The 15,302-nt window shown below is 44.5% G+C and overlaps 1 protein-coding gene across 1 annotated transcript in view; it reads right to left on the reverse strand.

The window, feature by feature from the left end:
- The window catches only part of ARID3B (AT-rich interaction domain 3B), a 79,535-nt gene that overhangs the window by 25,630 nt on the left and 38,603 nt on the right, over positions 1–15,302 (reverse strand). The window contains exons 3-4 of the mRNA XM_008157066.3: positions 508–579; positions 227–299 (exon numbers count right to left, since the gene is read on the reverse strand). Of these exons, the coding sequence (XP_008155288.2) occupies positions 227–299; positions 508–579 (145 nt within the window). The remainder of the gene's footprint in view (positions 1–226; positions 300–507; positions 580–15,302) is intronic.

A 15,302-nucleotide genomic window follows, 5' to 3' on the forward strand; every position in this document is an offset into this window, starting at 1 on the left:
CAAGACAGGATCAAGCCTGAATGATCAGTCTCTTCATTTTCTGCAAGGCCCTCTCTGCCCTCTTCAATCGTCAATTGTTCAGCTAAGTTCATAACCCATCAGCAGTAAATGCCTTGTCTTCCTGAGCTGACTCTGGCACTCTGTGGGGAGCAGTTAAGCCAAAGTGTGAATCGCACACAGTAGGCACTCAATAAATATTAACAGAATTGAAATAATGCACACTCACCCCTCTTCTGCATAAAGATGAAGAGGTCATCCAGGAATTCTTTCCTTTCCGGATCACCGTCCAGTTCATACAGCTGCAATCCCAGTCCCCCCACCCCCCCCAAAAAAAACACAATGAAAAAAATTCGTCTTATGCAGGAAGCCTTACACCAGAGATACACAACCATCTGAATGACTACAAATATGACTCATAGGCCACTCCTGTCCTATTCTTTGGGGATCAGATACAACAACCCACTGCAGAACTGCCCTTTTTGTTATCACAAAGGAAACATTACAGACCTTGGCAAAATCTCGAGAGATCTCTCTTCCTCGGCCTCCATCTGAATCATCACTCCAAGCCAAACCACCATTCTACAGGGGAACAAAGCACAGAATTCAGAATGAGTAGGAAGAGAGCATTAGAAAACAAGGCAATCGTTTAGGAGGAAGATGAAGAGCATTAGCCATTGTGCTATCCTGGCTTACACTGCTCAGGTCCCTATCTCTGCCACCCTTATAGGGAGAGCTTGTTGTTGTTTTATTTCCAATTATGGTTCCAAAATGAGTGGAAATCAGGTGGAAGATTTGTTGAAGGAGGTTGGGCATTACTTATACCTAAGAATTCTGGAAGAGGAGGACACAAAGGCCCAATTTCCTGAGAATCTGCTCCTCCTTAGCTGATCTTCCGAAAGAAGCCACCACTCTGAGATGTACCACTTTTCTGCAGGTTCTTTATGGTATACTAGTGTCTCAGTGCATGGATTCATGCACATTGAAAGGAAGTTAATTAGAAGAAATATTTTAATGTTGCTATTTGCCCTTTCTCTATAATAGAAGTGTCAACCAAATTCATGATTGACAATGACAGATTGAAACACACACGGGCAATAGGTGCCAGTGAGAGCTTTATATGTATCGTACATGCACAAGTCAACTTAGCCTTTTATGTATATACATATACTAGAGGCCTGGTGCATGAAATTCGTGTCCGGGGGCCGGGGGGGGGGGGAGGGCCCTCAGACTGGCCTGCGCCCTCTTATAGTCCAGGACCCCCCAGGGATCGGGCCTAAGCTGGAACTCAGACATCCCTCTGCGAGAGGCTGTCTGCCTACCTGATCACCCCTAACCACTCTGCCTGCCTGCCTGATTGCCCCTTACCGCTGGCTTGGGGGCGGGGCCAGCACTGACTTCTGGTTGGTCAGCCTCCAAATGTTACTGGTCATTACGCCCCAGGGTTTTTATATATGAGGATGTGTTTGTACATTTTATATAATCTTGTAAAGATAGCTAGCCTGGCTTTCCATACAACACTCTAAGTGGGGGTTAAAGGGTCAAAGGCAGCAGGCCACAGATACCACAGTTTTGGTATCTCAGCCAAGCCTCACTACTAGAAACCCTAAGTCTAGTAATGAGAACTCCCTAGTGATGTAAGGATCCCCAGGGCCTGAAATTATTCCCAAGGTACAGAGACCCTATGCCACTTGGTTGATGTTCATTTTCTTTTTAAAATATATTTTTATTGATTTCCAGAGGGAAAGAGAGAGGGAGAGAGAGATAGAAACATCAATGATGAGAGAGAATCATTGATTGGCTGCCTCCTGCATGCCCCCTACCAGGGATCAAGCCTGCAACCCAGGTATGTGCCCTTGACCAGAATTGAACCCAGGACCCTTCAGTCTGCAGGCCAATGCTCTATCTATTGAGCCAAACCGGCTTGGGTGGTTGATGTTCATTTTCATTAGAGAAATAGCAAAAACCTAATTATGATTTAATTGATTGGGTTAAATACCACTCAACGGAAGGAAGAAAACTGCAAATATAAATATGCCTTTGTTTATGTTCTTGAAATCTGCTTCTTAGCCTTATTCAGTTGGGTAACACTTATTCCTCAAACCAGGCATTGTTTTCTATGGGCAGCCTCCTCTTCACCCCAAGCTGTTCTAAGTACTCTAGAAACAATCTCTATACATTTTGAGCTCAGAAATTAACATATTACAATTTTGAAACTATCCTATCTAATAAAAGAGTAATATGCAAATTAACCACCACTCTGCTACACCCACAAGCCACGCCCACCAGCCAATCAAGAGCGAGTATGCAAATTAACCCAACCAAGAGGGCTGAGGCCACAGAGAGAGCAGGAGGCTTGGGTTTCCCCGGCAATGGAGGAAGCCAAGCTTTCTGCACACCCTGGCCAGCCTAGGCCCCCACTCAAGGCTACAAAGTTTCAATTATAGAAGATAAATAAATCCCAACAAAATGGCGGCAGCCATGGAGCTGGAGAGAGCAGGAGGCTTGAGTTGCCCCCCGGCAATGGAGGAAGCCAAGCTTTCCACAGCCCTGGCCTGCCTTGGCCTCCGCTTAAGGCTACAAAGTTTCAATTATAGAAGATAAATAAATCCCAACAAAAATGGCTGTGGCCACGGAGCAAGCAGAAGGCTTGGCTCTGCTCAAGGTTACAAAGTTTCAATTATAGAAGATAAACAAATCCCAGATCCCAGGGCCTCCACTTGGGTGGCCGGGGGGCGTGGTCAGCCTGCAAACCACCACAGGCCCCATGCCCCAAGGGAACCCCCACCCTGATCTGGGACACCCTTCAGGGCAAACCAGCCGGCCCCCACCTGTGCACCATGCCTCTAGCCTATCTAATAAAAGAGTAATATGCAAATTGACCATCACTCCAACACACAAGATGGCTACCCCTATGTGGACACAAGATGGCCGCTATAAGATGGCCAGCAGGGGAGGGCAGTTGGGAGGGACCAGGCCTGCAAGCAAGGGCAGTTGGGGGCAATCAAGTCTGCAGGGGAGGGCAGTTAGGGGTGACCAGGCCGGCAGAGGAGGGAAGTTGGGGGCGACCGGGCCTGCAGGGAAGGGCAGTTCGGGGGGGACCAGGCCTGCAGGGGAGGGAAGTTAGGAGTGACCAGGCCTGCAGGGGAGAGCAGTTAGGGGCAAACAGGCTGGCAGGGGAGCAGTTAGGCATCAATCAGGCTGGCAGGGTAGTGGTTAGAGGGTGATCAGGCTGGCAGGCAGAAGCGGTAAGGGGCAATCAGGAAGGCAGGCATCGGGATCGGGCCTTAACGGGCAGTTGGACATCCCTTGAGGGGTCCTAGATTGGAGAGGGTGCAGGCTGGGCTGAGGGACACCACCCCCCCATGCATGAATTTCGTGCACCGTGCCTCTAGTCCTATATAATAAGAGTAATATGCAAATTGACCAGACAGCAGAAAGACCGGTCGCTATGGTGCGCACTGACCACCAGGGGGCAGATGCTCAATGCAGGAGCTTCCCCCTGGTGGTCAGTGCGCTCCCACAGGGGGAGCGCCGCTCAGCCACAAGATGGGCTGATGGCTGGCGAGCGCAGCAGTGGTGGCAGGAGCCTCCGTGGCAACTATAAGGATGTCCGACTGCAGCTTAAAGCCATCAGTCAGACTTCCCCTGAGGGCTCCCGGACTGCTAAAGGGTGCAGGCCAGGCTGAGGGACACTGCCCCCCACAGTGCGTGAATGTCGTGCACTGGGCCTCTAGTCTGTATTATAAGCTCCTTGAGAGCAAAGGTGTCTTATTCATCTTTGTATTGCAAGCACATAGCACATTGCCTGGCACTTCTTAGGCCCTAGTGCAGTGATGGGCAACCTTTTGAGCTTGGTGTGTCAAACTTTGTCAAAAAACTGAGCATAACTCGGGTAGTGTGTCACTTTGAGGAAAAAACGTTATTTCGCAAATGTTTCATCCTCGGCATGCGGCCACCTCAGCGGCCGCGTGTCATCAGAAATGGCTATGCATGTCAGTGCTGACACACGTGTCATAGGTTCGCCATCACTGCCCTAGTGAATGCTTGATGAATCACAATCATTGTTAAAAGGCTATTTGAGCCAACTGAGCATCTTTTAAAAATATACAAATAAAACACATATACCATACAGGAGAGTAAAAACCATCCTCTGCTAGGGAATATATAAAATGTCATATTAGCCCTAGCTGGTTTGGCTCAGTGGATAGGGCACTGGCCTGTGGACTGAAAGGTCCCCAGTTCCATTCTAGTCAAGGGCATGTATCTTTGTTGCAGGCTCCTCCCCGGCCCAGGCCCCGGTCAGGGCACATGCAGGAGGCAACCAATCTATGTGTTTCTCTCACATCAATATTTCTCTCCCTTCCCCTCTCTCTTCTACTCTCTCTAAAAAATTCAATGGAAAAATATCCTCGGGTGAGGATTTAAAGGGGGAAAAAAAAAGATTAAAAGACTGAATTAAAAAAAAATTAAAAAGTCTTATTAGAAGCCTGCTGTTCACCCCTGACCCAGTGGATGGGATTGGACACAGTGAGTCCATCACATTCTCTCACTGCTTCCCCAGGACCACAGGTGCATGCACTCACACAATGTGCACACGTAGGCAAATGCCACCCAGCTGGCTGGGGTGTTGAAGAGGTTGGGGAGGGGCATATGGGAACAGAGAGCAGAGGTTTCTTGGAGGACAGTCTTTGGACTGCATAAGGATCTTGCTGTGAAGCCATGCCAATAAAACTGAAGCCTGGTCAAATTCCATTCTCTCTCTCCTCTCCCTTTAATAAAGCTTGCCTGAAAGCAGGAGATCTTATCGGTTATATTTGGAGGCCATCCTTTTCTTCTCTTACTCCAAGTGGGATCTGAGGTGTAGACCTGCTTTCTGACAGCAACAATCTAGCACAAAGAGAGGTAAGCATAATCAAGAAGTAACACTCTGTCAGCTGAAATGAATAGGCTACACCGAATTGTTTCTCTGCTGGAAGTGCTCAGTAAATGCTATCTGACTATGCACTCCTCGTGTCCCCAGCAGATGCGATGGAAATCTGCCTACCGCACCTTCAGCTCAGGGAGTCAGATAACCAAGTTGGTGGAACACTATAAATAAAAAAATTTCAAAAGCCAAAGCTTACCCCCACATTGTAATTACAGTCAACAGAAATCTGGCGGCAACTAGGATAATGAATAATCAAGATGAATGATGTCTGTCAGGTCAGCAAAACCAGACACAGTCCCCCTTTCAAAGGATGTAGCAGCTTCTCTAATGCCCAGTGATTTCGTTTGAGCCAGAAATTCCTGCTGGAAAGTCAATTATCCTGGGAGCTCCTATAGGCTGAAAGACATTTACTTAACCCGTGATCACTGCCGCTTCTGTTATGTCAGCTGTTTACTGTGGCAGCTGAATTCCCAACTCTCTCCCTAGCTGGAGATCTGAAGCCGGTTCTTCACAGGATTCTTTATCAGGAGAGATGAAAACACGAGGTTGTTTTTTTTTGCTAATTACAGTAACTTCCAGAACTGTGAATACTCACTCAGAAACTATTTAACACTCAGTTAGATGGAGAGGATGGAATCCACAACCCAGAATCTCAGACAGGGTTTTCCAAAGCAGGAGAGGAGGGTAAAAGCAGGCAGGCCAGGCCAACCCCCGTGTGCCTAGTATGACAATAAACACCTAAGCGTGAGAGCGCTCCGTTCTAAGGAACAGAAGAGAATGCCTTGTAGGATGGGAGTTGGGGTCACTTGCTTCAGCTCTGCCTACTAAGTGTGAACCACTTAGTTTAAAAACCTGCTTAGTGATGGGATTTTAGTCTGAAATGCCCCTACCTCTATGACCAGAAAGGACAAGGAGACCTGCCCAAACAGGAGAGAAATGGCACACTAAACTCTTTCAGCAATCCACTGTTTGACCCATTCTACAGTCAGGACAGTTAATATTTAAAGAAATGCAGGGGAAACAGTTGGCCATGAGAGAGGTGTTCCCTGTTGTCCAATTCCAAAGCCAGGACAGTCCATTACTTAATTTAAAATATTCAGTTGGGCCCATGGCCAGTGTGTTGAGTGGTTAGACTATCGGCCCACACATTGAAGAGTATCAGGTTGGATTCCTGGCCCCGGTCAGGACATTGTCGGGGAGGCAACCAATCAATGTCTCTCTTTCTCTCTCTCCATCCCTCCCCCCCTAAAAATCAATGGGGAAAAAATTCAGTTGGGGCTGATGGGGAAATGTTTACTCTCTTCAAATTACTCTCTTTGTATTGGAGCAGTTAAACTTCCACCCTCCTTCACATGATTTTCTGGCTGAGGTGAGAGTAATTCCTAAACCCTGCTCACCCTTTACAGTCCAGCTGAAATGCTCTAAGAAGCCTCCACCTCTGCCCACCAGGCAGAATTAACACCGTTCTCCTCTGGGCTATGTCACTTGGGTTCTGGTTACCTCTGCCCCTGTCTATGTCCCCAGTCTGTAAGTTGTCCTGTCCCAGGCCCCAGACAGGCGTCCTCAAACTACGGCCCTGTTTTTGCCGTTTTGTTTTTTTACTTCAAAATAAGATATGTGCAGTGTGCATAGGAATTTGTGCATAGTTTTTTTAAACTATAGTCCGGCCCTCCAGCGGTCTGAGGGACAGTGAACTGGCCCCTGTTTAAAAAGTGTGAGGACCCCTGCCCCAGCATATAGACAGCATTGACACAGCTGCTGAAAGACCAGGATGGGCTCCCCCGTGAGGGCTCAAACGCCACAGTTCTGGTCTCCCTCCTCCTTTCATTGGGAGAATTACAGGCTTCAGCAATTATTTTCTTGGTTCTTAACTGACCAACTGCTTGTGGGCAGCAGGTTTCTTGGCCTATCAACAGGGTATGAGTGTGACTGATGGAAAGTTATCAGCCCAGAAATGATATTTTTCTTGAATGCTGAGTGTGGCTGACTGAGACCCTAGAGTGGAGAAAAGCAGGGGCAATAGAGGCGAGTATGGAGAAAAAAGGCCCAAAAGAGCCAGCTCAACAGTTTAGGGATCAAGAGGGTGTCCCTGAGAAAAGCCTTCCAGTTGAAAGTCTGCATGCGGGTCTAATGGCCAGAGGACCAGCCTCTGTCAGCCAATGGGCAGCAGGCAGTGTTCAATAGCCTAGCAGCCAGAATGACACTTTATTTTACAACCTTCTCAGCTTCTCCTATTTGAGAAATCTCTTAACAGCTTTGATCTCACTAGGAGCTCACAAGAAAATGACAATTTGTTTCCAAATACCTGACCAAGTCAAGCTCTGGCTACTATACACACATTCAGCTCATCTTCGCTAGGAAGCCACAGAGCATTTTGCCTTGAAATCCCTCAAAAATGGTGGTGAAAGAAGGTTGGGGAAGGAGAAAAGGGAGAAGGAAACTAGTGTTTATGTATCTTCTACATAGCAAGTACTGGGACAAAAGCTTACAAAATATTTTCTTACTTAATTCTATAATGTAGAGGTGGTGGTTTTAGAGATAGAAAAACAACAGCTCAAAAAGCTCAAGTAACTTGCCCCGAGCCTCAGAGCACTTAAACCCAGGCTTATCTGGCTCTCTTTATTACACCATGCTGCCTGGTGGCTTAGAAGATCAGTAGAAAGTATTCTGGGTTGGGATACCAGGAAAGGGAGGAAAAGAAGAACCAAATCCTCTGTCCATAGAATGCCTACAATGCCCAGTCATGGCCCTGGGCAGCTCCTATCAATGGGAGGTCTTTTATTCTGTAATTCATCTCATGGGCTGAAAAGTCAGTCCTAATACAACACTTGTCCAGGAGACTTCCCTGGGGTACTGGAATAAGAACTGCTAACCTCCAAAACACAACATCCTGGGTAGGATGGGCCCTCATCGTCCCCCTGGAGGATTAGAAGGTAGAGAGACAAGTGGTTACATCTCTGAGGGGACTGGAAGAATATGGCACCTTAGCACTGTGACATGCACATAAAAGGCCTTCAAAAATAATGAATTAGAGTTTAAGCTGACTGCTCCTCAAAATTAAAATACCTCCACACCTCAACGTGGAAGATGGAAAACACTGAGGGGAAATGGATCACTGTCTCTGAAAACATAAAAGGCTGCCTAGTGGAAGACGAAGCAGGTCATTCTTTGTTTTTTGTTTTCTCTCAAGCCCCAGAGGGCAGAACTACAATCACTGGGCAGAGTAACCAGGAAGAAGATTCCAGGTCAAAGAAGGACTTTTCTAGCAATGGAGGTGGGCAGCTTCATGTCCCTAGATGAACATCTGTCTGGGATGTCATGGTGTGGAATCCAACATGAGAGAGCGCTGGACAAGCGGGCCTCGAGGGGTCATTGCTGTCCCGAGAAGGGAAGATCCTTTGACAAATTCATTCAACACTATTTTCCTGAGAACCCATCCCAGATAGAGAGCATTGTGCAAGCTGCTGAGGAGAAAAGAAAAAGCTGCCCTGTGCAGATGGAGAAACAAGCTGAGCAGACACAGCATTTAATAGAGCAAGGCAACAAGATCCAAAACACAAAGTGCACAGGAAGGGGGCGGGTGAGGGCGGGGAAGGATCGGAGGTGGAAACAAAGCTGGCCTGGAGGAAGGGTGGGGGAAGTTTACAGTTTAAATGAACATGGAGTGAAGGATAAACAAGGTATGTTTTGGCAGGGAGGATACAAGTCTGAATAGTTAAGGTGAAGACAGCTTGTGAGATGCCTTGAATACCAGAAGGAAATTTAAATTCTGAACTGTGAACAACAAAACAAATGCTTAAACTAGCATTTCAGATGATTTTTGTTGGAAAAAATATTATCTAGACACCTAATTGGATTGAGATTATGGGGAACTTTCACTTTTCCTTTTTTTTTTTCCATTATATTCATTCATGTCCAAACATTTGATACCTTAGGACAGTGGTCGGCAAACTCATTAGTCAACAGAGCCATATATCAACAGTACAACGATTGAAATTTCTTTTGAGAGCCAAATTTTTTAAACTTAAACTTCTTCTAACACCACTTCTTCAAAATAGACTCACCCAGGCCGTGGTATTTTGTGGAAGAGCCACACTCAAGGGGCCAAAGAGCCGTATGTGGCTCGTGAGCCACAGTTTGCCAACCACAGCCTTAGGATATACTAGATACTGTGAAAGGCTCTGAGGGAAAAAGAACACAGACAAGAGCCTCTGACTTCATGGAGCTTACAATTTAATGTAAAGAGACAATTTTAAAAATTGTTTATTTTTTCTAGATTTACTTTTGAATCTTTTGTCAAGACACATCACATGCTCTCACCCCCAACAAAGAAAATTTGGATTGCACTGAAATTATAGAATAATTTTAGCACACTGATGACATCTCCACAATATTTAGTCTTTCTCTCTCTCTTTTTAAATACTTTTACTGATTTCAGAGAGGAAGAGAGAGGGAGAGAGAGACAGAAACATCAGTGATGAGAGAGAATCATTGATCAGCTGCCTCCTGCACTCCCCACACTGGGGATGGAGCCCGTAAATCAGGCAGGTGCCTTGATCAGGAATCGAACCTCAACTGACCACCTGGTTCATAGGTCAATGCTCAACCACTGAGCCATGGCGGCTGGGCTTCGTCTTTCAAATAACAGAGCAGTATGACTTTTCATTTAAAAATATTTTTAGTGCTCCTCAGTAATGATTTACAATGTCAATATATTTCTTATGCAAACAGTATTGAAGATCTGAGAGGGAAAGCTGGCCAGCAGCCCACACAGAATCTGGGTGAGCAACGGGGGATGGAAGCAGAACCAGGGAGAAATGACTGTCTAAAGATGCAGCCAAGTCAGAGAATCAAGCGGATGGAATGCGGGCATGAGAGAGAAAGAGGATGAATCTGAATCTTTTCATGAGAAAGGTATGTTCTGATGGAAATGGAGACACAGAGTAGGGGATCAAGCAAGAAGAAAGCCTTTGGCACTAATGAAAACAGACCACTGTCTGGATATTTGTGTGTGTGGGGGGGGTGGGGGGGGGGGGGGGGGACGATAAGACCAATCCCACAGCCCTGGAGGAAGCCAGGTTATGTCAACTGGCAGCAGCAGCAGCCGAAGGCTTACTGCCAACCTTTCAATGAGGAGAAATTTAACCAGTGTTTCCTGACCCAAGAAGGCTGCCCTGGGCCTTTCTTTACTGGGATTTGGAAAAAAAGGCCAACTCGACCATGCCTCTAAGATCTTAGGAGCCAGCACTGCATTCCTCAGAACTGTACCTCCCCAGAGACAGGAGTGCCTGACTTTAAAGTCTCCAGGTTATTTTAGGATTACTTCTTAGCCACCTGGAATATTTTATTAAAGCACAGTTCAGACATCCAAAGCAATTTAAGTTCCTATTCCTCACTCCTCCTCAGGGCAAGAGTTAACCCTTTCCTCAGGTATAAAGTACAGAGGCTAATGGACCAATGGACCAGTTGGGCCCCCATATTCTGAAATACTGAAGAAACTGTCCTGTCCTCCGAACACCATCATACACTGACAACTTTTATAGTGATTCTTGAGTGTTCTCTGAAGACACAGAGCAGTAATGTTTTTCCTTCCTGTCTATTCTCTATAATCTAATAGATTCTGAACCCCAAAGTCAAGGATCTGGACAAAGTCCTAGGACCTGCCTCAAAGTAGTCTTTAGCAAAATCACTAAACTTCTAAGGGGCAGATCCCAAGCCCACAGATACCAATTACTTTGACATACAAAATGTAACTAAAATATTTGGATAACTATTATGTTGTTGTTATGCTTGTGTTTTTTAAATAAGAAATGCACAAACTAACTTCCCTTTGGCTAGACCAAGCATGTCAAACTCAAAGGCTAACACAGGCCAAATAAACAAGGTTTAAGTTTATCTGGGCCGCAACAAAAGCTTCAATTTTCATAGAAACGTAGGTTTATTTCAATACAGACATGCTGAATACAAAGGACTGAAATAAATGAGTAATCATTAACATAAAATAACATTTTAATAAAAATTAAACAATGAATACCTGCACAAATTAGTAAGCATAACACAAATAAACCTATTTTTCTTGTTCTCCGAAAGCGAAATATTTCCTGTTGCGCACACCAAACAAGTCAGTGCAAGACTAATGGCGTGGCCATCGGCTGCTAAAATATTCGCTGCTAGAATTAGTGGAGAGAAATGGTGCGCCTGCACGTAAGGCGTGTGAGGGAAATGAATGCAACACGATTATAGTCATCAGTCATTAGCGAACGTTGTAGTTGGTTATTAATAATTATGTGTAACAGGACATCGTAAAAATTAAGTCACGAAATTTTTATTAAAACGTTTCTTACATACCGTTATACTGGCTGGGCCACAAAAATACTCGCTGTGGGCCGTGCTTGGGTTAGACCCAAGGCTTTGCAGGGATTACCTGTACCACACTTGTAACTGTTCCACTGCTGGTCGGGTTGATAATGCAATGTTAAAGTCCAATTCTTAGATCTTGATAGGAAGAAAATATATTTTCCCTTCCTTCCTCCCAGTTTTAACTGATTCCAAGAGGTAATGAGACATGCACAAGAGGATAATGGGGCAAGATTATAGGAGAATCCTAAAAGTAGAAAGGAGTCCCAGGAAGTAAAGCAGATACTGTTATAAGCAACACCACTGGACTATAAAACCCTCCTGATAAGATCAGGATTACTGCTCTTAACTAAATGGCTCAGGCCAAGAAGGCACCAGAGTTATAATTATCAGATGCATGCCTTCCGCAGTCAGGTAACCTTAGCAGGAACCAGAAAGCACCTCCCTGCCTCTTACTAGCAACAAAGATCAATTCAAACTCGGTGGCTTGGAAAAAGAACGACGGGACACTTTTCTGATTAAGCTGCAGAAAGGAGAATGGCTGGGGGAAGGGAGAGAGGGTGCAGTTCTACCTTCCCACCGAGGCACACACTCACTCCATGCAATAAGCAAGAAGACCGCCCAGAATGGGGCAGTCCTACGGAGGAGGAAGAAAAACTACAATGCAATGTTGGTGATGAAGCCGCCTCTCTGCCAGAGGGAATGCACTGGCCCAGTCAAGCCTGAGAGCGAGCCGAAGAGGAAAGCCCAGTGCCTTGTTTGCAGAATGTGAGTTGGCAGCACTGCTCACTGAACCCTAGGAGCTACTACCACTTAACACTTCACAATAGTTGCTGACATACAGTCACACCACAGGGCTCAGGAAGTCAGAACCGGAGAGCCAGGTGGCAGAGCCAAGTGGGAAAATGAGACCTGAAGAGGTCAGGAAACTTGCCCAATGTCAATACTTCAGAAAACTTTTGTAAGACTTCTTCTGTTCAGTTCTGGCTGGAGTATCGTCCGGATGTGCCAAGATTGCAGGTTCAATTCCCAGTCAGGGTCCATGCAATAATCAACCAATGAATGCATAAATAAGTGGAATAACAGATCAATGTTTCTCCCTCACTCTTTTCCTTCCTCTCTCTAAAATCATTAAGTAAATAAAAAAAGTTTTAAAGACCTTTCTTTTTTTCAAACTACATATTTTAAATGTATAGGAAGAACACATTCATTTATGTTTGTTTCTTGTTTGTTAATCCTCACCCCAGGATATTTTTTCCATTGATTTTTAGAGAGAGTGGAAGGAAGGGAGCGGGGAGAGAGAGAATTATTGATGTGAGAGACATATCAATTGGGACTGGGAATTGAACCTTGACTGGGAATGGAACCTGTGACCCTTTGGTGTGTGGGCCAGCACTCTAACCACTGAGCACAACAGCTAGGGTAGAACACATTTTTTAAAAAATGCTGTGATGAATTATTATATAAAGTAAAAAAAAAAAAAATCCCTCTTTTACGTTTAAGTTCAGGATTACACAGAGCAGGTTTCTTTGGGTAGAACAACAGCTGCATGCTGTGTTTCAGTCAGCCTCATCTGAGATTCTAAGAGCTCCTTCTAGGGCTTCTCCCAAGCCCACGCCCATTCGGGGGTTGGTACAATAGTATACACATTCCAACTCTGATGCCAGCTGCCCCTGTGCTTCCTGCCTCCTCTCCCCAGATATGAGCTTCTCTCTTATAGGAAGGGTTACTTACTCCTCTGCGAGGCTTGTGCACCTGGCAGAGGGGCTCAAATAAATGTCAGGACTTGAAGAATAAACCACAGAAGTAAACTTAGTAGAATCACCGCAGGCAGGCTAAATGATGAATTTGGGGGAAATCACATAATTAAAAGAAGGTGGGTTTCATGTTCTAAAATACAAATCCATAAGAGGGAACTATTTCCTAAAGATAGCAGTTTAATTTTAAGGTTCAAGAAGGTAAGAGGAGTACGCATTAAAAAAAAAACACAAAAAAAACAAACCCGAAGTCCATCCCTAGCTGGTGCGGCTCAGTTGGTTGGAGCACCGATTCCCCATCAGGGCACGTACCCAGGTTGTGGGTTCGATCCCTGGTTGGGATGTGTACTGGAGGCAATCGATCGATGTTTCTCTCTCCCCCTCCCCCTCTAAAATCAATTAAAAGATACATATAAAAAAAGTGTCCATTATTCAGATGAAAAATTAGCAAAGCTTTAAAAAATGATAATACTCGAGGGATTACAAGGGTTGCGACAATGGAGTCATCTATATTTCTATACTGGAAATATAAAAATGGCATAACCTTCCCAGAACATCACAATAAAAACAGCAGCAATAACTAATAATGATTGAGTACTTACTATGTGCCAGGCCCTATTCCAGGTTTTATGTGTATTAAACACTTAAATTTCAGCACAATGTTCTGAGGTAGGTACTATTATTACCCCCATTTTTCAGATGACAAAACCAAGGCACAAGGAAGTTGAGTGACTTGCAGAAGGTTGCAAAGCAACCAAAACAGTGCAGCTGAAAATCAAAAGTAGGCACTGCAGCCCTAACTGGTTTGACTCAGTGGATAGAGCGCCAGCCTGCGGACTTAAGGGTCCCAGGTTCGATTCCAGTCAAGGGCATGTACCTTGGTTGCAGCCACATCCCCAGTAGGGGGTGTGCAGGAGGCAGCTGATCCATGTTTCTCTCTCACTGATGTTTCTCTCTATCCTCTCCCTTCCTCTCTGTAAAAAATCAATAAAATATATATAGTTTTAAAAGTAAGCACTGCAGCTTTAAGTCTCTGTTGGTAACTGTCTCACTTTCTTAGTCTTCTCCTGGTCTCATAATTCTGGTCTATGAATCTACCCTAAGGAAATAACTAGAAATTTTACTTATAACAGTAAAAAAAATCAGAACTAGCCTAAATTTCTGACATTAAGGGAACAGGCAAAACACAAAGCTGCTGTCCATTTGCTAGAAAATAACACTGCTTTTTAAAAACGTTCACTCACCCTAGCCGGTTTTGCTCAGTAGAAAGAGCATCAGCCTGCGGACTGAAGGGTCCCACGTTCGATTCTGGTGAAGGGCACATGCCCAGGTTGCAGGACTGATCCCCAGTAGGCAGTCGATCAATGATTCTCTCTCATCACTGATGTTTCTCTCTATATATCTCTCCCCCTCCCTTCTACTCTAAGAATCAATGAAAAAATATCCTTGGTTGAGAATTAACAACAACAACAACAACACGTTCAGTCCCTACTTCTCATCCTTCCCATTACTTCAAGATGGAGTAAAGATCTACATATAAAAATACAACTACAAAATAATATGAATTTTAAAAAAATCCTAGAGAGGGAAGTATGACAGAAACCATTAGGGAAAGATCAGTTTTTAGCTACATCAAAATTTTAAATTCCTACCTGATGAAAGAACTAAAATCAAGCTGAAAGACCAACAACTGTAAAAAATAGCAGAAACAATGACAAGAGACAATGCACAAGAGCAATAAAAAATCAGATCAATGTGAAAAAGAAAAATGAGGAAAGGCAAAAAAAATACAACATACCAAAACTCACAGAATGCATCAAAAGCAGTTATTAAAAGGGAAATGATAAACACCTACATTATAAACAAAGATCTCAAATAAACTGGGAGGTGGGGAGGGGGGGGGTAAAAAAACTAAGCCCAAAGCTTGGCAGAAGGAAGAAAATAAAGATTAGAGCAGAAATAAAACAGAATAGAAAAAAAATCAACAAAACTAATAGTGGAGTTTTTCTTTTTTTTTAAAGATCAACAAAATTGACACACCTTTAGCTAAACCAGTTGTCGGCGAACTGAGGCTCGCCGACCACTGAGCTAAAACTAAGGAAAAAAAGGTCTCAAAATCAGAAATGAAAGAAGAGACATTATAACAATTGCCACAGAAATAAAAAGAACCTAAGAGATTACTATCAACAATTAGATGCCAACAATCTGGATAACCTAGAATAGCAATTTCACCCTTTCTCATCTCATGGCTCACATAAACT

The sequence above is a fragment of the Eptesicus fuscus genome, chromosome 5 (assembly GCF_027574615.1).
Source record: "Eptesicus fuscus isolate TK198812 chromosome 5, DD_ASM_mEF_20220401, whole genome shotgun sequence".
Taxonomy (NCBI): Eukaryota; Metazoa; Chordata; class Mammalia; order Chiroptera; family Vespertilionidae; genus Eptesicus; species Eptesicus fuscus.